The following is a 23954-nucleotide window of genomic DNA, read 5'->3' as shown; positions in this document are numbered from 1 at the left end:
GGCCGGGAATGAGGAGTTTGGGGTGCAGGAAGGGGCTCTGGGTTTGGGGTGGGCTAAGGGCTGGGGAAAGGGATTGGGGTACGGGGTTACCTCGGGTGGCTCCCGGTCAGTGGCACAGTAGGGGTGCTAAGGCAGGCTTCCTGCCTGTCCTGGCACCATGGACCATGCTGCGCCCTGGAAATGGCCAGCAGCAGGTCTGGCTCCTAGGCGAAGGCACTCAATGTCTCCACGCAGCTCTCACCCGCAGACACACCCCCAGCTCCCATTGGCCGGGAACCGCGCACGGAGCCCCGTGGTCCCCCCACCTAGGAGCTGGACCTGCTGCTAGCCACTTCCAGGGCGCAGTGCGGTGTCAGAATAGGTAGGGACTAGCCTGCCTTAGCTGGGCAGCACCACTGATGGGACTTTTAACGGCCCAGTCAGTGGTGCTGACCAGAGCCACTGCAACCCAGTGCCTTACATTCTGCGACCCAGTACTGGGTCATGACCTGCAAATTGAAAACCACGCTCTAGAGCAAGGGGAGGTGGGAATCTGCAAGAAGAGTCTGGAAGGTTGAGGGAAAGAATAGTGACATATTCCCATTTATCACATTTCCTCCCCCAAAAAGCATACACCAGTCACGCTGCCACTCAAATTGCCCTCTCCCACCAACTAGTCACATCATCCTTTTATTTCCACACCCTTATCACATTCACCCGGGGCCCCTCTGGACTCTCATGTAAGGGTATAAAGAGTAGAGTGGCTACGACCTTCCCACAGCTCCCTCACAATTCAAAGCCCATGGTAGCTGAGGACTCTGAAAAGCAGGGTGGGTCAGATCTCAAAAACCCAGTTACTATGGGGTAGGTAACAATACGTTGTTCTTCGAGCATGTGTCAATGTGGATCCCACATTCCTGCCACACCTGCTGCCTCTGGAACAGTGCTGGGTACGTGACAAAAGAGGAGGATAACAGCTGTCTCCTGGAGTACCCGGTTTTGTGAAGGGTACTCTGGTTAAGTAGTCTGGGAAGAGGAGAAAGCTCTCTCACACTCTTAGGGTTGATTATTAGTGTGGCTTATCGTAGGGAGCTGGGGTGTAAATCCCTAGTGATCACAGCATAGCCCTAGAATTATTAAGGGAGTGGAGTGCATCATCTGTTTGGCTACTGAAGGGGTCCATCCCTTAGAAGGGCAGGTCCTCTATGGTGCACTGCATCTCCTTAGTAATGCTGGATGCTTGAAACCAAAAGGCCCATCTCATGGTGACCGCCAAGGCCATCAATGTGGCAGCTGTGTCCAATGCATCCACAGCTGCTAGGAAGGCAGACGTTATGACCACTTGGCCCTCCTTCATGATCTCTCAGTTACTCCCTACTATCTTGTGAGATTTTTGGTAGGAAGGGGACTACTCTCTCCCAGGTGAGAAAACTGTATTTCAAGAACAAGGCCTGATAGCTCACAATGCAGAGCTGTAGTTAGATGGAGGACTAAGCCTTGTGCCTGAAAAGTTCCAGTTTCTGAGTGTCCTCTTTCAAGGTGCACTTTACAGACATTTTTTTTTTTTTAAACACCCTGTACCACTAATACCACGACCTGGATATAGAAATGCCTCAAATCCTTTTGTGAGACCTGGTACCTCTTTCAAATCCTCTTAGATGAAGAACAAACTGTAGCTGGAGTCTACCAAAGTCACTTCACCAGCTTGCACATACCCTTGTTGGTAGGGAGGGCAATCGTGGCTGGGAATGAGGAGCTCAGGAGGTCAGAGTTTACAGGACTTTTCCTAGATTACCAAGGTTTCAGTGTCCCGGGTCTCAGTGATCTGGGTCAGCAAATCCTGGAGAACCATGACGCCATCAGACACTGAAATTGAGGATGACCCACCCACTACCCCTTGCGTTTTGTCTGTATTTGTGCCCTAAACAAGGAGCCTCCACTGCCTCCTGCATGATCCCCTCCTGAATGCAGGGGAGACACATCCCAGATTCTTTTCAGTGAGAACGAGTGGGATGGCAAAGGTGATACGTAGTATATCTCATTGAATGGTGGCACCATTGGGTAGGGCAATCCAGTGCCAGCAGTGGTCTTGGTGTGGAGGATGTCTTGAGTGGAAATATGCATTCTGCCTCCAAAACATATCTTAGCACCACGATGGGATAAGTCCTTAGTGCCAGCCTCGATGCCGGTGGCAAGGTCAGTATTGGACTATTCCTCTTCTCCAGATCTTCCTCTACGCTGCAGACAAACTCAACTCTCCAGCCTTCGAACCACTGAGGGGCTTACAGGATTTGTCTCTGAGGGACTGGTGTTTATGTCCCTCCATTCAAGACAACCCAGAATGATGTTCAGAGCTATGCTTCTGCCTATGCTCCATGTCGGCCTGCCTTTTGGTGATGGTCTTTGGCATTGAGTCTGTGGGTGCTGGGGTTGATGCTGGAGCTACTGGTATGAAGGCTGACAATACTAGGGCTGCTGGCAACAGGACTGTCAGTGCCAGTGCCTTCTATACCTTTTTGGATTTTTCTCACTGCTAGATCCCAGCATGAGGTGTCTGCTGGAGGAGGCACTACCCAAGGATGGCTTCTTCTGCTCCTGTTCGGTGTTGCCATTTCCTCCAGTTCAAAAGTGATTCTCACAGACTCTATCTGGACTTACACATCTTGGGAAAAAAACGAATGGCAAGCTCTGCATCTGTCTGGAACCTGGCTCTCGCCCAAGCAGCAGTTGTGAGTGGGATTAGTCTATCACAACACAGGAAACATTTAAATAATCATGGTTTGGAGTGTGCCGTTAGGTGCAGAGGTTGATGCAAAGTGCCTTACCCCACTGTACAGGGCTGTTGTCCTTTCTGAGTCCAATCAGGCCAAAGCGGATGAGAAGAATGAAGCACTAAAGAGAGTGGTGAGTCAGACACCACTGTGTTGTGTCTTGCTGCCATGGGTGGCAAGAGAGAACTGAGGGAGGGTCACGGCCACTCCTCCCTTTATGCTCACAAGGAAGCATGAGATGGCACAGGGCACATGCACAGCCCTAATGGATACTGCTATTCAGAAGACTCTGATCTTGCACGCACGAGGCACATGCACAACTACAGTGGACTCCACACTGACATATAATCAAGACAATGGTTGAGATATCCTGCATGGCAGTGCTTTTTGTTTTTAAAAGGACACTGCCAAACACTGCTTAGCATTATATTTTTGTGTGAGCTCTGCTGTTTTTAATATGCACCCAAGATAACTGAAATTAAAGAGCTCTCTCTACAGATTGCTATTTTCCATTTGCAATCATTAATCCCTTCTTCACATTTCTGATGGATCTGAAATTAACAGCTCCTTTCTTCCTTGTTTACATAATTGAGGATATAAGCACCAATTGGGGAATTAGCGTATAAATTTATTGGTGCTACAAACCTATGATGAGTTCACATGTTGTTTCTATATAGATCCCGCAAAGAGAGTAGTGATTTGCAAAGAAAGAAAATGAACTAAGTGGCAGATTTAGATTTTTAAAAGGTAATTTAAAATCTAAAAGGTCATTTAAAATCTGCAGGTCATTCTCACGGACTACAAACATTTTTAAAGGTCAGTTAAATACATTGAAAAATTAAAGGGTTAAACTATCTATTTTTTTTTAATGTTCTCCCTTTCTGATCCTTAGAGAGATTCATTTCAACATTTTAAGAGTTGAAAGAAACGAGGGATCCATCTTTCAAATTAAGAATTGCTGATTTTCATCTGATTTAACAGAGTTGAGGAAAGAACTTACTGAAATGTTTTGTTAATAGTTCAACCAATATTTTCCTTTTGCTGTTTATTAAATATAGCAGTGGCCTGATATTCAGAGCAGCTGAGAAACTGCAGCTCCCATTGATTTCAGCGTGAACTGTGTATGCTCAGCATCTCTGAAGAAAAAATCAGACCACTTCACCTTCAACACCGCATCAGCTTCTGTTATATCCTTTCTACTCTGTGGCCACAGTTACTGGAACAAAAGGATAAAAAGAAAGAAAATCCTCACCAAAATAAATCAGTAAAGGATCAGAACTAATACCTTGAATTTGAAAATACTACCCTTGAAATTTCCAGGGAGAAGGACATTTGGATTTGAATATCTATATCTGAGCCTTCCCCAGTATGGAAAAGATCTCATCAGAAGGAGCACTGGCTCAAGATTGTGGGAGTTTTGCAAGAATAGCTTGACTTCAGAAGACATCTACTGTTTGGGGCCAAAATCTCACAAGAACTCAAGATTTTGACTCAGTCATAGCTGCACTACAGCACTAAATGATCTTTAAACCTTAACTTTAGCCAGATCCTAATCCAGATCCACGATCCCAGCCTAGTTCTAAAAATAAGAATTTTACAGCAAATGGTGTAACGTATCCTAAAGAGCAAAAAGCTAGGATATGATTTTGGTCCCAATACTGTAGGGTTAAAATTTTCACCTATCTTAGAATGACTCCAGTTTGGTGAAATAATGCCCTTAGGATTCTAAATAGCTCCTCGTAAAGAAATTTAGCCACTCTCTTGGATAATTTTTTTAAAATTAAGTAAACCTATCACCATTGCGGGAGCTACAAAGCATTGTGCTCTGTAACTGCAAGGCCAGCAGAGAGACCACAAGTTTACTGACAGATCTGATCCCCAGAGCTGCAATGCTGTTGAAGCAGCAATGAGTACACAGAGCAGTCTTGTTGGCTTGGGTTGCTATAACAACTCAATTGGAAGAAGTAGATACAGATGTAGGGAAGAAATCGTATTTGCAAAACAGAAGAGGGTAAAAACTATTGGGGAAACATTTCCAGGGTTCTAAGAGGGTACTATAAATTATGAGGAACAAGAGACATTTACATTCATTTTTGAAATATTTATGGCAGTGGCTCTGACACTCTTTTAAATTGTAAATTCTTTAGAGAAGGGACCTTGTCTTTATACCTGTCTGGAAAATAGCTAACACCCTGTTGGTATCACAGACGCAAATAAGTAAAATAAATTCAGACTGAGTCTACTGAAAGCATTACCTTTTTGTCAGGTTTTGGTGAATTACATATGGAATTAAGAGCCTGTCTCTTATATTCAAGTTTGTCATTTAGCTGGCGAAGTTTATTTACAGCATAATTGGCCTGTTCATTAATTCTTGCGCTGCATTCATCAATAACTTCTTCACAACCTTGGCTCTAGAAATAAAAACGTTAGTTATTAAGAAGTCTATGTCACTGATGCAAAATAAGTTAAATATGTTACCTGTTTGCTATGCATGCTTCATTATTTACACTTTACGTCTATGTACAACTGAAACAATTAATCTCAGTATAGACCAGGAGTTCTCAAACTTCATTGCACCGCGACCCTCTTCTAACAAAAGTTACCACATGACCCCAGAAGGGGGGACCGAAGTCTGAGCCCATCCCATCCCTGCCTCCCCGCGTGGAGGGGCCAAAGCCAAAGCCCCACTGCCTCAGGGGTGGGGGCAAAGCCAAAGCCCAAGGCTTCAGCTCCAAGCAGGGGGCCTGTAATCTCAGCCCCACTGCCCAAGGCTGAAGCCCTCAGGCTTCGTCCCCAGACAAACAACAAGGAGTCCGGTGGCACCTTAAAGACTAACAGATTTATTTGGGCATAAGCTTTCGTGGGTAGAAAAACCTCACTTGATCTGAAGAAGTGAGGTTTTTTTACCCATGAAAGCTTATGCCCAAATAAATCTGTTAGTCTTTAAGGTGCCACCGGACTCCTTGTTGTTTTTGTGGATACAGACTAACACGGCTACCCCCTGATACTTGTCCCCAGACAGTAGGTTTGGGCTTTGGCTTCAGCCCCTGACCCAGCAAGTCTAAGCCAGCCTTGGCGAGCCAATTAAAATGGGGTCACAACCCACTTTAGGGTCTCGACCCAGTTTGAGAACCGCTGGTATAGAAAAATCCTGAAATAAAAAGGCATGTAGTGCAAAAGTTATAATAGATTCTTACTTTTATTTCCACATCTGTCATGTAATGTAGCAGTAAGAAGCTGACAAAGAGCCTTATTCTCAGTTACACTAAGTCCCATTTAGGCTGCTCTGGTACTATAAACAGACTTTAAATTGGGACTTAGTGTAACTGAGAATAAGACTCAACATTTGGAATATTAAAGCAGAATACAAGTTGGTGGTTATAATTAGTATTGGAAGACACATACGGAGTAAATACTGCAGCTCTGAGTCTTGAAGACGGTAGAAATATATTCAGGGCTGGCACAACCCATTAGGCAACCTAGGCGGTTGCCTAGGGCGCTACAATTTGGGGGGCGGTGACCGCGGTGGTATTTCGGCGGCGGGTCCTTCCGCTGCCTCTGTGGGGGGCGGCATTTCGGGGCGGGACCTTCCGCCGCCTAGGGCAGCAGAAAAGCTGGCAGCGCTCCTGAATATATTGCTGCAATTTTTATAGACACATCAATTTTCAAACACTGAACCAAATCAAACCTTTTCACTTCATTTATTTTTCTGACTGGATTTTACTTCTGTTTTACGACTGGATTTTACTTCTGTTTTACAAGCTAATTATTTTATCTTAAAAGTTTAAGACCACCAAATGCTGAGTACACACAAATAACCTTGAATTTCTGGTTCATTTTCTCCTAGCTATTTTAATGAATCAGTACATGGGTAATAACCTCTGCGCCAATGAGCATGGGTGGCAAAACAACCCCGCACCTTTGGGAGACCTGTTCCACTCATACACTCTTCAATCTCACACCTACAATCTTCCCTTGCTTGCTGTGGTGTCCCCATCTTGAAAAATGGGCTTGAGATCCAACAGAGACAAGCAACTAGATTAGCTCCCCCTGCCAGCTGTTACATCCTCCCTCCAAGAGGCCCAATACCCTGCCCAGTTATTAGAGGGGATATAGAACTTTGTCTGGGCCCCATATATTTTAATTCACTCATGGCCAGATCTGATGAACGTAACTTCATGAGCAATGCAGATGGACTCTTTATGGATATTGGAAATAGAAAATAACCTATTGAATTCAATAAAGAATTATATCCCCAGAAAGTATGGTTAAAAACAAAAATTAAAAAAACGCACACACTACAGAAAACATCTCATTCTCTATTAAATTCAATAGGTTTTTGGAGGAATTTCTACAGAACACCATTGTTTTCATCCTTAAGTTCTACAGGACTTTTCCGTCTTAGAAGGATGAGAAAGGATAAAATAATAACAATAATTAATTGATCAGCAATCCTTAATTTGATCCTTAAAATGAGAGGCAACACTTTCTATAGGGTGTGCTGTTCTGTATGCTCTGGTGGTTAGAGGTTCTGAGCTGAGACCTGATTTCTATCCCCAGCTCTGCCACTCCCCTGCTGTGAAGTTGAGCAAATAAACTTCACCTCTCTGTGCCTGTTTTCTTCACATCCTCTTGTCCATGCAGATTGTAAGTTCTTTGAGCCAGAGACTCTCTCTTACTATGTATTTGTACAGCACCTAACACAGTGAGGCCTGGCTGGTGCCTCTAGGAATGGGTTGGGCAAACTTTTTGGCTCAAGGGCCACATCTGAGTGGGGAAATTGCATGCAGGGCCATGAATGTAGGGCTGGGGCAAGGGGCTGGGGTGTGGGAAGCAGTGCGGGGTGTGTGGGGGAGTGCGGTGTGCAGGAAGGGGCTCAGGGCAAGGGGTTAAGGTGCAGGAGGGGTGCAAGGTGTACGAGGGGGCTCAGGGCAGGGGGTTGGGGGCTCAGGGCAGGGGGTTGGGGGCAGGAGGGGTGCAGGGTGCAGGAAGGGTTCGGCGCCACTTACCTTGAGTGGCTCCAGGGTGGCAGCGGCGCACAGTGGGGCTAAGGCAGGCTCCATGCCTGCCCTGGCCCTGCACCGCTCCCGGAAGCGGCCAGCACCAAGTCCCTGCAGCCCCTGGGGGCGGGGGTGGGGGACAGAGGGCTCCACACACTGCCCTATCCTGCGGGTACCTCCCCCAAAGCTCCCATTGGCCGCGGTTCCCTGTTCCTGGCCAATGGGAGCTGCAAGGGGCAGCGTCTGCAGGCGAGGGCAGCGTGCGGAGCCCTCTGCCCCCCATCTCCCCCAGAGGCCACAGGGACGTGGTGCCGGCCGCTTCCGGGAGCGGTGCAGGGCCAGGGCAGGCAGGAAGCCTGCCTTAGTCCCACGGCGCCAAGGGGGTGGCAATCCCAAGGGCCAGATCCGGCCTGCGGGCCATAGTTTGCCCACCCCTGCTCTAGGAGCTACAACAATAATACCAATAAGAAATACTAGTAACACAGAATATTATTTATGGGCCCCTTGAACATTACCATAAAGTAAAGCAGTATTTGGGAAGTACAGAAAGGACAGGAAAAAGAATTGAAGAGGCCCGAGAATGTAAGCAACTGAAACAATTTCAGTACTGAAAAATGAACAAAAAACTGTGTCATCAATTTTGGTTTGGTAATCAGTGCACTTTTGAGGCATTGTGTTTAATTAAAAATGTTGTATGATTCCTTGCCTGTTGTCAGCATTTATGTTTACCTATCATTTGAGACATTTTTAGGCAGAAAACACTGCTAGAATAATTATGTGCATCATAATACATTAAATTATGACTATTAATAATGATAAAAAATTACAAGACAATCAAAACAGTGAGTACAATTAATTGCTGATCAGAATACAGTGATCACGTAAACTTGTTAACTTCAAATGCTAAAAACAGTTATGTTCTTATTAGCACATCAGTAATCCAGAACCTGGGCTTGTGATTTATTTTAGTAGTACAATGCCTGTAGCCGCCTGAAGCACAAAGCAATTTTTGTCAAAGAGTTAAAGCAAACATCTTCTCCTCTTACATTTTTGATTTACTCCATTTTTTAAGGAAGTCTTCTTTAAGGAGAGAAATGGTAATTCCTGAGTGATTTAGAGAAACACAATAATCTCCCCATAAATTCAAAATAATCTACTCATTGTTTATAGAGCCTTCATTTATTTGCAAACTACACAATAGCACTGTATGGCTCTTTAACAATGTACTCTCACCGATCTCTCCATTACTATAGTCATCTTTGCTGGAATGTTGCCAGTAATGTCTATGGAAGGGTCTTACAACAACTACTTTGCCTGTCTGACAGTAAATAGTAACATATTGGCATCAACTCCTTCACTAACTGGCCAAATCCTCCAATCCTTATTCAGGAAAAGCTCTCAATGTCTTGTATGGTCTGCAAGATTCAGTCCTTGATGAGTTTCAAAATAAAACAAAACACACATGCATCCTCATGAGGCCTATGACAGAAACCTGTCTGAGTGGGCCAAAAGTCAGTAATAGAATATTACGGGCCATACATTTATGGCCACTCCAACCCAGGTGCACTGGGGAGTCAGCAAGAAGCCCTCGGAAGGGGAACTATGAGATGACTGCAGGTGGGAAGTGCAAGGGAAGTCCAGGCAGTGATACCAGAAGCACTGGCAACCCCAGGGAGCATGTCTGGTTGTGACACAGGCAAGGCCACTGCCCCACTCCTCCCTAGGTGCTGGCACTAGTGCAGAAGAGTGGCAACTGTGGAAGAAGGGGAGTGCTTGCTCTATCTGTTGTACAGCTATAACAAGCCTCACTGTCCAGCAAGCTCCCTCTGCCAGCATCTCTGGAGATATTATGGGTCAGCTGGATGGTGTACCTCTTGCCCTCCCCTCACAGTACAGCTCTGCCTCTAAAGATAGGTAATGAAACCTTTCAGCCTGATTTTTCAGAAGTGCCAAGTACCCCTGGCTCCCACACCCTCATGGGAACTGTGGGTGCTGAGCACCACTGGGGGGGTTGTTGTGGTGGTAATCAAGCCATACGTTTCTACTAACCAAAACGAACCCTCCAGAAATATAACTATGCCAGAGGAAAATGATTTCTCAGTTGCATCTTTTGCTATATACGAAACTGAAGTACCATTAGCCAACAGTATTATTTCCCCCCATATCTGAAAGCCTGTGAAAGCTTCTGCAGACAAGATTCACTTCTTCTTATGCTCAGTTCAAAGCCCCTTGAGGCTCACCGTAGAGTAATTAGCATTGCTGTATTAGAGAGAAGTGCTCTAATTGTACACTCTTCATTAGCAATTTGTGATAAACAGTTTAAAAAAAAAAATCTTTATCCACACTGCAGAGTTGTTGATAGATGGAATGAGACCTGCAAAGACCAAAGTGCAGCCTTCAAAATCTGCACATATTCCCTCAAGGATTTAAAGGAAAGATAACTAATGGTAATGCTGAAGAATTAGGTGTTGATGACTGTAGGAGAGTCCAAGATAAATGTTATCCGACCAAAAAAAAAAACAAACCCCACAGCTATTCTTGAAATGTATCAGTTTCTTCAGGGAAAATGCTATCTGTGTCAGGCTCTAGATAACATACATGAAATCAAAATCACACAACCTTTTTTTTTTTTTTTAAATAGTTTGCCACTTCTGGGCAATAAGTCAGTGTTTCCTGAAAGACCTATTGATTGCAAGGCTCAGAAGGACAAATTTTTGAGGTGCCTTTTGTCTCCTTATGATTTGGAATATATGTAACTGAATAACAGAAAGAGAAGCAGGATCCTTGAATCCCTTATCAAGAAAAAACCCATTTAACAGAAGAGCAAATATTAAAAGAGGGAACATGCTACAAAACTATGTGTTTGAAGTATTTCCCTAGGATAGTTCGCCTCTCAAAACCATCTGTGGAGAACAAGGGATGGATAGAATCCAAAGTTTCATTTGAAGACCTTTCAATCGTATTTAACTATTAAATCTGAAAACCTCAGATTCTGAGTTACTGTTTCCTAGTGTTTAGGACTGCAAAGTGTGAGTCAGCATATCTGGGTGCTAGTTCCAGTTCTGCCTCTCACAGTGTGACCTTTGGCAATTCCCTGAACTTCTCGGTGTCTCAGTTTACCCACTTGTAGAACAAAGATATTAGTCCTTATCTGTCTTGCTGGAGAGTTGTTAGGCTTTATTCATTAATGCCTGTAGAGTGCTTTGAGATCCTTGGTTAAAAGGGTAGCAAAATAAGTGCCTCTGATCTAGCTCCTAAAAAGATTTATAGAACTTGCCTGCAAAGACATCTGGCCCTGGAGAGCTGCCCTTTGGAAAGTCTTCTTATAGTATTTTGAACTTCATCTTTAATATCTCCAAGTCAAGTTGTACTTTTTGTTTTTCAGCTTTATCCTCCAATATAGCAATTTGGTAAATTAATAAAAAGCACTAAGATTCTGAATACACAATAATATTTTCTTTTAATCTAAGACATGGTCTATATAAGCTCTTGAGCATCATTCCCCACTCCCTTTTATATGGCTTTCAGTACATATATTCAGCAGGGATTTGAGGCTTTATAGATTAGAGCTCACGGGGGAGGAAGTTAGTTTATAGAAAATGTAGACAATTGTTTTCTTCTCTCCTTTCAACTTACTTTAGATTTATCAATATATGTGATAAGTACAAACTCAAGACTGAAATAATAATTGTTTAAGTCAACTTAAATTGTAAATAGCTGAAAACAAAACAAAATAAATAACTGACAAAAATCATCTTCCACTTCCTTTACCAAAAGGCAAAGCTTGTGAGTTGATATCTAGAACAAAATGCTCAGGATCTAAAGAGTAGAATGATAGACATGCTCACCATGGAGTAAAGCTTGGTATTTGAAAGCTTTTACAAACCTCATAAGCTCTTAATTACTTTAACAAAGTTCAACCAATCAGTCATTTTGCTCCATTTGATGTTAAAGAAATCATGCATCAGTTAAGGGTAGTATCTTTTTAACCCCCCCGTCATACGTTCAACATCATATTATGATCACATAATAAAGCGAACACCCAAAATGTAAGCAACTGGAGATATGTAAAAATGAAAGCTAAAAATTAAATGGTGAGGTTTATCATTATAATAATCGTATTGCACTTGTATATTGGTTTAAAAATGCCATGCACCCTAGTGATGATCCAAGCATAGACATGCTTGCAGCTACTCTTCTTGGATCAAAGAATGCAAATTGTTCTTTGTAACTATGAAGTACAAAGGTAACTCTGAAATTTCAAGTCTACTCCGAAGAGACTAAGCAGCTCCTCAATAGTTTAGCAGAGCTGAGCAAAATCCTTCCTTCATCAACAGCAAGCACTTTGCATCCCTGGAACCGAAGACAAGACAAAGTGCCTCTTTGCTATATGCATACTATTAGAGACCTGTGTAAAAACTGAAAAAATGGAATATGATCAACTTTGTGGTGTTTGGTGGAATAGCTCAGGAGATGTAAATAACAAAGATCTGAGAAAGTAGTAAAATAAGCACAAAGCTTGAGAATAGGAAGTGCCCCTTAGCTTTTCACTCAGATCATCCTCCGGTGATAAAAGCAGCAAGAATTGTAGATTTGACTCACCACTTCATCCTTGTCCTCAGAAGTCAACTGAACTGCAATTCTCTCTTCTTCCTTCTTGATCAGCCTCTCATATAAATCACTGACAATGAAGGAGGGGTAGTATCTGTCCTTTAGTGTTTCATAAACATCAGTCTGAATTTTGTAGAAAACTTCAATGCCTTTATTGCCCACAAGACTTTGCTGTATTTCTTTGTAAAGTGACTTTTCCACAGGGATTTCTCTGCTTTCCACAAAGAAATTCTGATAAATTTCACTCACTAGTTGAGGTATTTCAGTCTGGAAAATAAGGGGGTAGAGATGGGTGAGAGAAGAGAAAAATAAATGTAAAAAAGGACCATTTCTCAGAATCCTCATAGATTTCATTTAAAGAAGGTTGACCTGGCTGTCTCTTGTGCCTGAATGTGCGAGTGCACATCTCTATATCTCATGTTAATATCAGCTACCATGCTTGTGCAGCCATGCAGAATAGTCAGTTTTACAAGATATAAAGTGATGGAAGTCTGCATACCCAAGGAAATGATTGAGCCCTAATATGTGATCTTTCTTTACCAGCTTTTGTATTGTATTGAGACGGAAAGAGAATATTATAGCGGCTTTCTGCTCTCCATTCTAAATTGAAATTTCAGAGGAATATTAGTTATGTCAGGTTTCTTAGCTTTAACTGGATGTACAAATTCTCTTTGCAGAAAATTTTTTGTTTTATAAAATGGGACTGTACCCAATCTAATAATTTAGTGAGCGACAACACCAAAACAAATATGCACACATATTCACCATGTATACAAAAAGGGCATAGGGATGAAATTTGCACCAAAAAATGAGGGAAGAGGTTAAATAAAAAAAGGAAAATGCTCAATGTATGTGACAATCTCCCTGAAAAGTATATCAAGTGACCCATGTCTATCAGATAGGGGCAGAATTCCATGGAGCAGTATAAGCATGAGATGACAGAACAGCTGCTAAAACAATGACAAACATGACTCAGGACACTCATCACTCTTGAAAATACAAAGGGCAACCCTAGTAATAGGTCATGGAGTGATTAGTAGCTAAATCTGAGCTTGTGGGTGTTTGTTAATCATTCACTTGGACCACATCTTCTACTGCTCACTATTCATAGTGTGTGATTTGTCATCTAAGTCATGATGAGGTATTGTTCCTGCTCCCTGATTTGATGAAAATGTTTTTTTTTAAAAAGAGAATAAATGACAATCAATGAATAACAACTGATGTTCAATATGAAAATTCGGATTTCATTCTAAGGGAAATCCAGAAAGTTTCACCAAATATATTCACAAATAAACCTCTGGCTACTCGAATATTCACAAACAACAAATATGTCCTCCCTGTGTCCACAGCATGCTTACCCCCTACTGTGTTCAGAGCTGTTTCTTGCAGCTTTAAATTATACTTTTCTACCCCCATTTCTGAACCCACTTACCCATCTGGTTTTGGCAGATCCTATCATGCAGTGTTTTCTCACACTAGATAAAGTACAGTGTTCTACAATGAGAAACTTTAATGATTTTTACTCGTATCACTCTGGAGCCAAAAGCTGTTCTGAACTAGCAGAAGAGGGGTCTTAAAGAAAAAATCTCTAAGTACACACAGAAAACATAAGTATCTTTAACTTGTGATCCAAAGCTCACTGAAATCAAAGGAAAGACGCCTTATGCTCTTCAATGGGCTTTGCATCAATCCCAACGGGAGGGGTAGCATAAAAGGAACAGTGCAGGTGTAGTAGCTACCCAGTTGAAAAGTGTCGAGCAGCGAGATGAGGTATGGCACAGTAATTTTACTTGGTAATAAGGTAAGTGTAGCTATAAAAAGTCAATAAATTACTGAAAATTATTTCTCAGTGGGTTAAGAAAAACCGCTATACTGGTTTTGCCTCTTTTAAATGGGCAGTTGTATGTGACGATGTTGGAAAAACATCAATGGTCCAATGTCCCATTTTATCATCATTCATGTTTATAACTTCTTTTCTTTCCTCCTCTCTGTTCAAAAAGTAAAGGATTTTTAAATTCTGCCCTGTTACCAGAAGACCAAGGCAACATAAATAGGTTGAAATAATGAAATGTCTAGCACCATTCTGTGCTAGAGAAAGAGTGCTCATTTTTAGACTATAAAAAGAAAATGCTAACACAGAATTTTTTCATATATTGATTTTGCAGCAAAATTCACCATATAAAGATTCAGTTTTATTAACAAGCCCCCATATACTTCACACTACTTCTACCTTGTTAGCATTCTTCAGATATTCCACGGACTCCCAAAGGCTAATCAAAGCCCTCTTGTCCATCCTTTCCATGTACAGTCGAAAGTGCTCTCGGTAGGATGGGTTGGCCAAAATATCCTCAAACTGAAGAATCTGTAAAGGAGAAATCAAGTATAAAACCCAGAAAAGTAACTAAATGAGATTTATCAACAACTATTCATATTGAAACCACTTGACGTAAACGGTTAAAGTGCAATCTGTTTAATGTATCCCCGTGCTGAAATGGTCATGCTGAATTACAGTATTGCAGAACTTTTTAGTGTGCCTGCCACACTCAAACCTGGTCTACACAAGCAAAATTCTCCCTTGCTGACATCAGTGCAGTTAAACTGGTGCTGAATGTAGTTTAACAGCAAGTGAAACATTTTGTCCTTGGCTACACTTGTAGTACGGAGACAGAAAAGCAGCAGAGCCTACATAAAGGGTTTGGACCCAGGCATGTTTTAGTTGGGTTAGTGAATGAGGAATTGCCTGAATAAAGATTTGCTATAACTTTTGCCACCTTTGTAAGAGGTGAACAGGCACTGGTATCTATACTGTGAACAAACTAGAAAAAGAAGAATATGCTGGGTATGTGCACCACTCATTTCTCTCCCAGGGAAGAATCAACTCATTGTCAAAGATTTAAATTCCACCTCCACCAATTAGGAGGCATGACAGATTTTATGTCTATCTATTTGAAGAAAAGCAAATGCACAGTACCTCTGAATAAAAAGTTTAAAAGATTATCTTTTTTCTAAAGGTGAGCATCCAAGGGCCATGCCACCCTATGCAGCTTTCACACTCAAAATTCAAATTATATTCTGAAGTCAATGAGAGTTTTGGATACATAAGAAATGATACACCGGTCCTAACTGTAGCAGCAACTTTAAATGATTTTTTCATATTATTCTCTTTTTCAATATACCCAGAGTAATTCCAAACAGACTGTTTCATTAACTATGCTATGAAACTAATAATAGAATCATAGAAGATTAGGGTTGGAAGAAACCTCAGGAGGTCATCTAGTCCAACACCCTGCTCAAAGCAGGACCATCCCCAACTAAATCATCCCAGCCAGGGCTTTGTCAAGCCAGGCCTTAAAAACCTCTAAGGATGGAGATTCCACCACCACTCTAGGGAACCCATTCCAGTGTTTCACTATGCTCCTAGTGAAATAGTTTTTCCTAATATCCAAACTAGACCTCTCCCACTGCAACTTGAGGCCAATACTCCTTGTTCAGTCATCTGCGACCACTGAGAACAACTTAGCTTCATCCAGCCCATACTTCTTAAACGTGCTGGCAAGAATACTGTGGGAGACCATATCAAAAGCTTTGCTAAAGTCAAGGAATAACACGTCCACTGCTTTCCCCTCATCCACAGAGCCAGATATCTCGTCATAGAAGGCAATTAGGTTAGTCAGGCATGACTTGCCCTTGGTGAATCCATGCTGACTGTTCCTGATCACTTTCCTTTTCTCTAAGTGTTTCAAAATTGATTCCTTGAGGACCTGCTCCATGATTTTTCCATGGACTGAGGTGAGGCTGACTGGCCTGTAGTTCCCTGGATCCTCCTCCTTCCCCTTTTAAAAGATGGGCACTATATTTGCCTTTTTCCAATCGTCCGGGACCTCCCCCAGTCACCACGAGTTTTCAAAGATAATGGCCAATGGCTCTGCAATCACATCAGCACCCTCAGATGCATTAGATCCGGCCCCATGGACTTGTGCATGTCAGCTTTTCTAATAGTCCTTAACCTGTTCTTTCACCACTGAGGGATGCTCACCTCCTCCTTATACTGTGCTGCCCAGTGCAGTAGTCAAGGAGCTGACCTTGTCTGTGAAGATCGAGGCAAAAAAAGTATGGAGTACTTCAGCTTTCTCCACATCATCTGTCACTAGGTTGACTCCCCCATTCAGTAAGGACCCCAGTAACGAGCAAGTGCTGAGAGAATGCGGAATCGGTCAACGCTACGCTCAGCTGATGCAGCAACTCATGAGGTCAGACACCATCAGGTGGTCGAGGGACATCTACATAGAACACATCACCGGACATCAGCAATACCAGGAGGGATGAGCTGGAGTGCCGATGAGAAGCACACTGGGGAAAGTAACTGAAATACTTTCCTCATGGACAATCGACTCTAAAATGCTCAATTACTGAGGGACAATCTACACTCATTCCTATATTTGCTTTCCACAACCAAATCTCTGTACAACTTTTCATGAGTAATGTACCTGAATACTTGGATACTACGCTTGATCTTAGCTCATAGAGAGCCGTTCTTAAATTTATTCACCTAAATTTAGGTTATTGCTGATTATGTACTATATGTATCATATGACTTTTAAAAACAAACTTTGTATTTAGGATAGTCTAAGCACTATACCCAGATGTACAGATACTCTTTTCTCAACCTGTGTATTATATAATTTTAACATTAGCCTTAATAAATATTCTGATAGTTGGCTAGTCTGTAGGAAGTTTATTTTATAATCCATAATCCAGTTACTCAGAAAAAGTGTTAATTTGGATGCTGAGTGCTTCATACCCAGCTCACTTTCTTGGCTTTCTTGAATTTGCCATTCAGCAAGAAAACATATTCAGACCTTTCATACGCAGAACAAAAGCAATCACTTCTAGGCTGGATTATAATTCTTAAACTATTCTTTAAATACAGCAGTTAATTGAATGTTATTCCTCATCTTCACACAGTATTTCTAAAATATTTATTTTCATTAGACAGCAATTCTTTGAGAAGCCATTTTTAAAGACGTAACAATAGGAATAGCTAGTGTACAGGAACAGTCATTTACTCTTTTAGCCACTGCATCACTCTAAGTGCTCATGCTCAGTTGGTTATCTACCATGCCCCCTGAATCCCTTTCAGCTGCACTGCAGTCCAGGATAGAGTCCCCCATTTGGTAAGTGTGACTACATTCTTTGTTCCTAGTTGTGACCTCGCATTCGGCTGTATTAAAATGCATATTGTTCATATGACACCACCTTACCAAGCAATGCATATCAGTCTGCAAAACTGAGCTGTCCTTATTATTCACTATTCCTCCAATTTGTGTGTCCTCTGCAAATTTTACCAATGATTTTATATTTTCTTTCAAATAATTGATAAAGATATTGAATTAATCACTGGAACAATTTACCAAGGGTCATGGTGGATTCTCTATCACTGACAATTTTTAAATCAAGATTGGATGTTTTTCTAAAAATATATGCCCCGAGTTATTTTGGGGAAGTTCTACAGCCGGTGCTATGCAGGAAGAAGTCAGACTGGATGATCACAATAGTCCCTTCTGGCCTTAGAATCTATGAATACCACTGGACCAATAGCTCTGGGACCCCACTAGAAATGCCCCCTGTGGATGACTTTTTCCCCCATTTACCATTACTTTTTAAGATCACTCAGCCAATTTTTAATCCATTTAATATGAGCTACACTGGCTCTGTACAGTACTAATTTATTTTTAATGAGAATGTAGATACAAGTATACTTACTTATTTTAAATACCTAAGTATGTAAATGATTATTTATTATTTTATTACAGTAGCCCACACTGAGCTCATAGCTTTGGGGTTTAACAATATTCCATAAAGGGCCAAGGCATCAATGATAGGGCAACAATTAAGTCACACGCTCTGCATCTAGATTATTTATTGAAATCAACTGAAGTGTTTTGCATGGAACAGCCTTAGAGGGGTCATGCACCATTCTGGGAAGTTTTAAGGCTTAATCCTGCTAACAGATTCATAAGGCAGATCTTTCTGACCACTTGGAACCAATGGATGGAACCCTTTCTAGAACCAGGTACTAAGACCTCAGTCTTGCAATGAGCTCTAGGTGGAATCCTTCACTCACTCAGTTCTACTTGCAAGATTAGGGTCTAAGACTTCAAGCTCCTCAGAGCAGTGACTGTTTTCTTGCAGCTGGGGGGAGAGGGTAATCCAGAAGTGGGTCTGATTCCCCCTCCCCCTGCAAGAGTGGCTGTGCAGGGAAAGAGGAAATCCTGTCCCTCCCCAGCCCAGCCAGGACTAGTGCTAAGTGCCCCCAGTGGGGGCACTCCCAGCAGCACGGGGGAGATCAGACTCACCTCCACCTCCAGGTATCTCCCCGGGCTGCAGGAAACTCCACAGCTGCTGCCTTCAGAGCCCACCTCTGAAAGCAGCAAAGCCACTGAGCTTCCTGCAGCCAGGAGAGATACTCAGAGGTGGGTGGGAAGAGGAAGTGCCATTTCTCCCCAGTCCGGCAGACTAGCAGCTGGAGCCTGGTGAACGATAGGAGTCCCTGTCTAGGGCACCCCCAGCCCAGGCCTGTCCCTTTCCCCACCCATCCAATAGTTACATTTCACAGGGGAGGTCTGATTTCACGATCTTCAAGGTCTTCACCGAGAAGTCTGAAGGAATGCCTAACATAGTGAATGCTAATGGGAAGGGGGTAGGTTTAGCAGATAAAATAAAAAAAGAACAAGTTAAAAATCACTTAGAAAAGTTAGATGTCTGCAAGTCACCAGGGCCTGATGAAATGCATCCTAGAATACTCAAGGAGCTAATAGAGGAGGTATCTGAGCCTCTAGCTATTATCTTTGGAAAATCATGGGAGACGGGAGAGATTCCAGAAGACTGGAAAAGGGCAAATATAGAGCCCATCTATAAAAAGGGAAATAAAAACAACCCAGGAAACTACAGACCAGTTAGTTTAACTTCTGTGCCAGGGAAGATAATGGAGCAAGTAATTAAGGAAATCATGTGCAAACACTTGGAAGGTGGTAAGGTGATAGGCAACAGCCAGCATGGATTTGTAAAGAACAAATCATGTCAAACCAATCTGATAGCTTTCTTCGATAGGATAACGAGTCTTGTGGATAATGGAGAAGCTGTGGATGTGGTATACCTAGACTTTAGTAAGGCATTTGATACGGTCTCGCATGATATTCTTATCGACAAACTAGGCAAATACAATTTAGATGGGGCTACTATAAGGTGGGTGCATAACTGGCTGGATAACCGTACTCAGAGAGTTGTTATTAATGGTTCCCAATCCTGCTGGAAAGGCATAACGAGTGGGGTTCCGCAGGGGTCTGTTTTGGGACCGGCTCTGTTCAATATCTTCATTAACGACTTAGATATTGGCATAGAAAGTACGCTTATTAAGTTTGCGGATGATACCAAACTGGGAGGGATTGCAACTGCTTTGGAGGACAGGGTCATAATTCAAAATGATCTGGACAAATTGGAGAAATGGTCTGAGTTAAACAGGATGAAGTTTAACAAAGACAAATGCAAAGTGCTCCACTTAGGAAGAAAAAATCAGTTTCACACATACAGAATGGGAAGAGACTGTCTAGGAAGGAGTACGGCAGAAAGGGATCTAGGGGTTATAGTGGACCACAAGCTAAATATGAGTCAACAGTGTGATGCTGTTGCAAAAAAAGCAAACATGATTCTGGGATGTATTAACAGGTGTGTTGTGAGCAAGACACGAGAAGTCATTCTTCCGCTCTACTCTGCTCTTTTTAGGCCTCAGCTGGAGTATTGTGTCCAGTTTTGGGCACCGCATTTCAAGAAAGATGTGGAGAAATTGGAAAGGGTCCAGAGAAGAGCAACAAGAATGATTAAAGGTCTTGAGAACATGACCTATGAAGGAAGGCTGAAAGAATTGGGTTTGTTTAGTTTGGAAAAGAGAAGACTGAGAGGGGACATGATAGCAGTTTTCAGGTATCTAAAAGGGTGTCATAAGGAGGAGGGAGAAAACTTGTTCACCTTAGCCTCTGAGGATAGAACAAGAAGCAATGGGCTTAAACTGCAGCAAGGGAGGTCTAGGTTGGACATTAGGAAAAAGTTCCTAACTGTCAGGGTGGTTAAACACTGGAATAAATTGCCTAGGGAGGTTGTGGAATCTCCATCTCTGGAGATATTTAAGAGTAGGTTAGATAAATGTCTATCAGGGATGGTCTAGACAGTATTTGGTCCTGCCATGCGGGCAGGGGACTGGACTCGATGACCTCTCGAGGTCCCTTCCAGTCCTAGAATCTATGAATCTGTAACTTGTTTTTCACAGCCGTCAATTGGTAGGGCACTATCCATAACATTACACTTAGGACTGAAGCATCATCAAAAGTTCAGTTATGAAAAGCAACTGAAAAAACATGTAATTGTAGGTTTCCATATTTGTCTCAGAATGACTCCATCTCAAATTTTCACAGTAGATCTGTTCAAAAGCTTTCCAGTGGAACATTTTTTGCTTGGAAAATGATATTTCATCAAAACTGAAACTTTCCGTGGGAATGGATCAATTCTGTCAAAATTTCACTAAGAAAAAAAAAATTAGAAAAAGCATTTTGATACAGTCGAAACATTCCATTTTGTCATTTTCAAAATGAAACATTTAGATTTTTGTATCAAAATGACTTTTTGTTTTGAAATTAATTTTAGTGTAAAAATTAAAAAAAAAAAACTGTAAAGATGTCAAAATTTCAACTAAACATTGCAATTGACCCAAAACGAATTTTGTTAAAAAAATTTAGTTCACGGAAAATTTTAGAATTCTTTGTTTTTATTCCAACTCTAAACAAAACAAATTTCAACAATGTGCTGGCAAGCGATGTGCTGGTCGCGGCTTCCCGCCGCCCCCATTAGCCCGGGACGGCGAACCGCGGCCAGTGGGGGCCACGATCGGCCGAACCTGCCGCGTCAGCAGGTAAATAAACTGGCCCGGCCGGCCAGGGTGCTTACCCTGGCGAGCCGCGTGCCAAACGTTGCCGACCCCTGGTCTAGCTGATAAGCCTGTGCCATGTCTTCTCTCTATTTTGCACAGCATAATCTTTTGGAATTGGCTAGTTCTGCTTACATTAAAAAAAACCTGCTTGTGTATTTAGTGAGCTGCTGTCTCTGAGCTCACGCTGTAAATCCGCAACAATCCATTTGCTTCTGTCGAAAAAGGCTTATTATTACACCGTTTATTACAGTAATGGTGATCAGAGTATCCAGGAGGAGGACATAAATGACAGTTCTAAGACTAGTCCGTGGGCTCAGCTGTAGTGCTCCGCATTGGCATATTGCATGCCCCTCCAATCTCTTTCATATAGAAGGACAGTGGCTGCAATGGGAGAGCAAGGAATGTGGGTATGAAAAGCAAGCAATCCTACAGGACGTAGACAAGAATTCAAAAGTGAATGGGGAGAAAATGCCATCCAAAAAAAATAAGTTCTCTTCTATTAGAGTCCCTAAAACAGACACTCATTCCCTCTTTTTTTTTTTTTTTTTAATTTCTATTGTGTGTGCATTCGGTGCTTTTGAAGCCGCTGAGCTGAAAAAAACAAACAGAGAACTTCACTCTCTCCAGGATTATTTCTAGAAGCTGGTACATAGGGTGACTAGGCAGCAAATGTGAAAAATCAGGATGGCGGTGGGGAGTAATAGGAGCCTATATAAGAAAAAGACTCAAAAAATTGGGACTGTCCCTATAAAATCGGGACATCTAGTCACCCTACTGGTACAGCACAGGCAGCAAGTTAGACTGAATGCTGCCTCAACCCTGACCTGGTGGAACCCCTCTGGAGGGAAAGATTAATTCAGTCTCTTATGTTCATCCAGTCATTGGCCTGTCTGCTAAAATTGACAGCAATGGGGCTAATTATTAAACATTAAAACTTGAAAGTAGTAATTGATAGCTCTGCTATAGGACAGGCTGTTGTAATAAATATCCTTTCACAGTGGCAGTTATGTCAGCTTGACACTAGTTTGCATACGACTCCATAGTTGTCGTCATCTTAAATGTGCTAATTATTCATGAAGATTGCACTTTTGTAATTAGCAATTGAAAGTGCAAAATGACATCTGTGTGTTTAAAACAATCTGTGTTTACTTAGAAAAAGTCAGTTATCAGGTTTTGTTTCTGTGGCAAGAAGAGATATTTAAATAACTTTTCCTTTCCAAGAATTCCCCCCCTTTTTTTTTTGGTTAACCATCTGGAATATCTTGCAATCAACACATTGTCATTTTATCTGCTATTTAAATAATTCAGTAAGCCATTACTGTCCCAACTGATTAGATCCTTCTAAGTATTCTGGGGCATAATCCAAACCAAGGGGATAATTTAATGTCAGAAGAAAGCTAGTCAGAAATGTTACATATTAGACTGTGATTTGCCTTTCTGCAACCTAACACCACAAAAAATTATGATCCTCCAAAGCAGTTCAGTCTTAAATTTTCAGTGTGTTGTTAGATTTCATTACAAATATTTCACTGATAAGAAATAAGGTCTAGGGGAATGAGCACTGGAGTGGGAATCAGTTCCCCAGTTCTAATCACTCCATCAATGACATTCTGCGTCACAATCACTTAATCTCGCTACCTCTATTTACCTACCTTTAAAATGAGAATAATCCTTACCAACCAACCCCAGAGCAATTGTTCAGCGGATTAGTTGCAAACTGCTTTGTAAATATAAGGTGCCATAAGAGCTAAATATTGTTAGGTAAGACTCATGGTCACTTCTTCCATCACAAAGGTAAGATCATTATTTGTTTTTAATCATCAAAAATACTAGAGAAAATTCTTGAAGTTTCAGAGATCTGATGAAACCTCACATATTCTACTTCAAAACAACTCAACGTGCCTATTGTGTTTTTCATCTCTTTTCTCATTCCTTATTAAAGAAGGTATACAAATGAAAGAACAATCTTTGTTCCTTAAGAGTGCACCAGTTTCTATACACACTTGGTCTCTAACTTACTAAATGATAACAGTTAGCTCTTCTGTGGCGTAGTGTTTCTATCTATAGATTACAAAGATTTACATTTTACAGATGGGGAAGCGGAGGCAAAGAGGATGAAGTCACTTGTTTAGGGTCACTGAGTAAGTCACTGGTACAGTTGGAACTAGAATCCAAAGGACTAGGCTCCCAGTTCAGGCCCATCTATCCACTGGACCATGTTACCTCCCTAAATTGTAATTCCTTCATGGTACAATAATTTCTACAGCAAATCAGTCATGATGCCATAAAAAATTAGGACTTCAAGCAAAAAAAAAAAGAACCACTGACAGTTTAAATCTTAAGAAACAGATTGCATGAAAACACACACTTTTTAAAGAATAAGGTAAGAAATACTGATGAATGATATTCAATTTTTTCATAAGGCATCAGTAAAGGAGCTTTTTTTAAAAGTCAAAGGTGAACAAAAATATCAATATTTTAATCAGCATTCATCACAATAAATGACAAGGAAGTAGATTTTATGACTGAGCTAAATGTTCATGATTATTTTGCAGGACTGGACTACAACATACATGCAATTCAAGACCTATACTGCTGAGAGTCCCTGTGTTC

The 23954-nt window shown here is 41.7% G+C and overlaps 1 protein-coding gene across 1 annotated transcript in view; it reads right to left on the bottom strand.

The window, feature by feature from the left end:
* Positions 1 to 23954, bottom strand: part of SNX25 (sorting nexin 25) — a 172213-nt gene that overhangs the window by 43494 nt on the left and 104765 nt on the right. Inside the window, exons 8-10 of the mRNA XM_065405159.1 lie at positions 14592 to 14723; positions 12353 to 12628; positions 5006 to 5161 (exon numbers count right to left, since the gene is read on the bottom strand). Of these exons, the coding sequence (XP_065261231.1) occupies positions 5006 to 5161; positions 12353 to 12628; positions 14592 to 14723 (564 nt within the window). The remainder of the gene's footprint in view (positions 1 to 5005; positions 5162 to 12352; positions 12629 to 14591; positions 14724 to 23954) is intronic.

This window comes from Emys orbicularis, chromosome 5 (genome assembly GCF_028017835.1).
Source record: "Emys orbicularis isolate rEmyOrb1 chromosome 5, rEmyOrb1.hap1, whole genome shotgun sequence".
Classification (NCBI taxonomy): Eukaryota; Metazoa; Chordata; order Testudines; family Emydidae; genus Emys; species Emys orbicularis.
The sequence above is the reverse complement of the archived record's forward strand: the minus strand, read 5'-3'. Positions and strand labels throughout refer to the sequence as shown.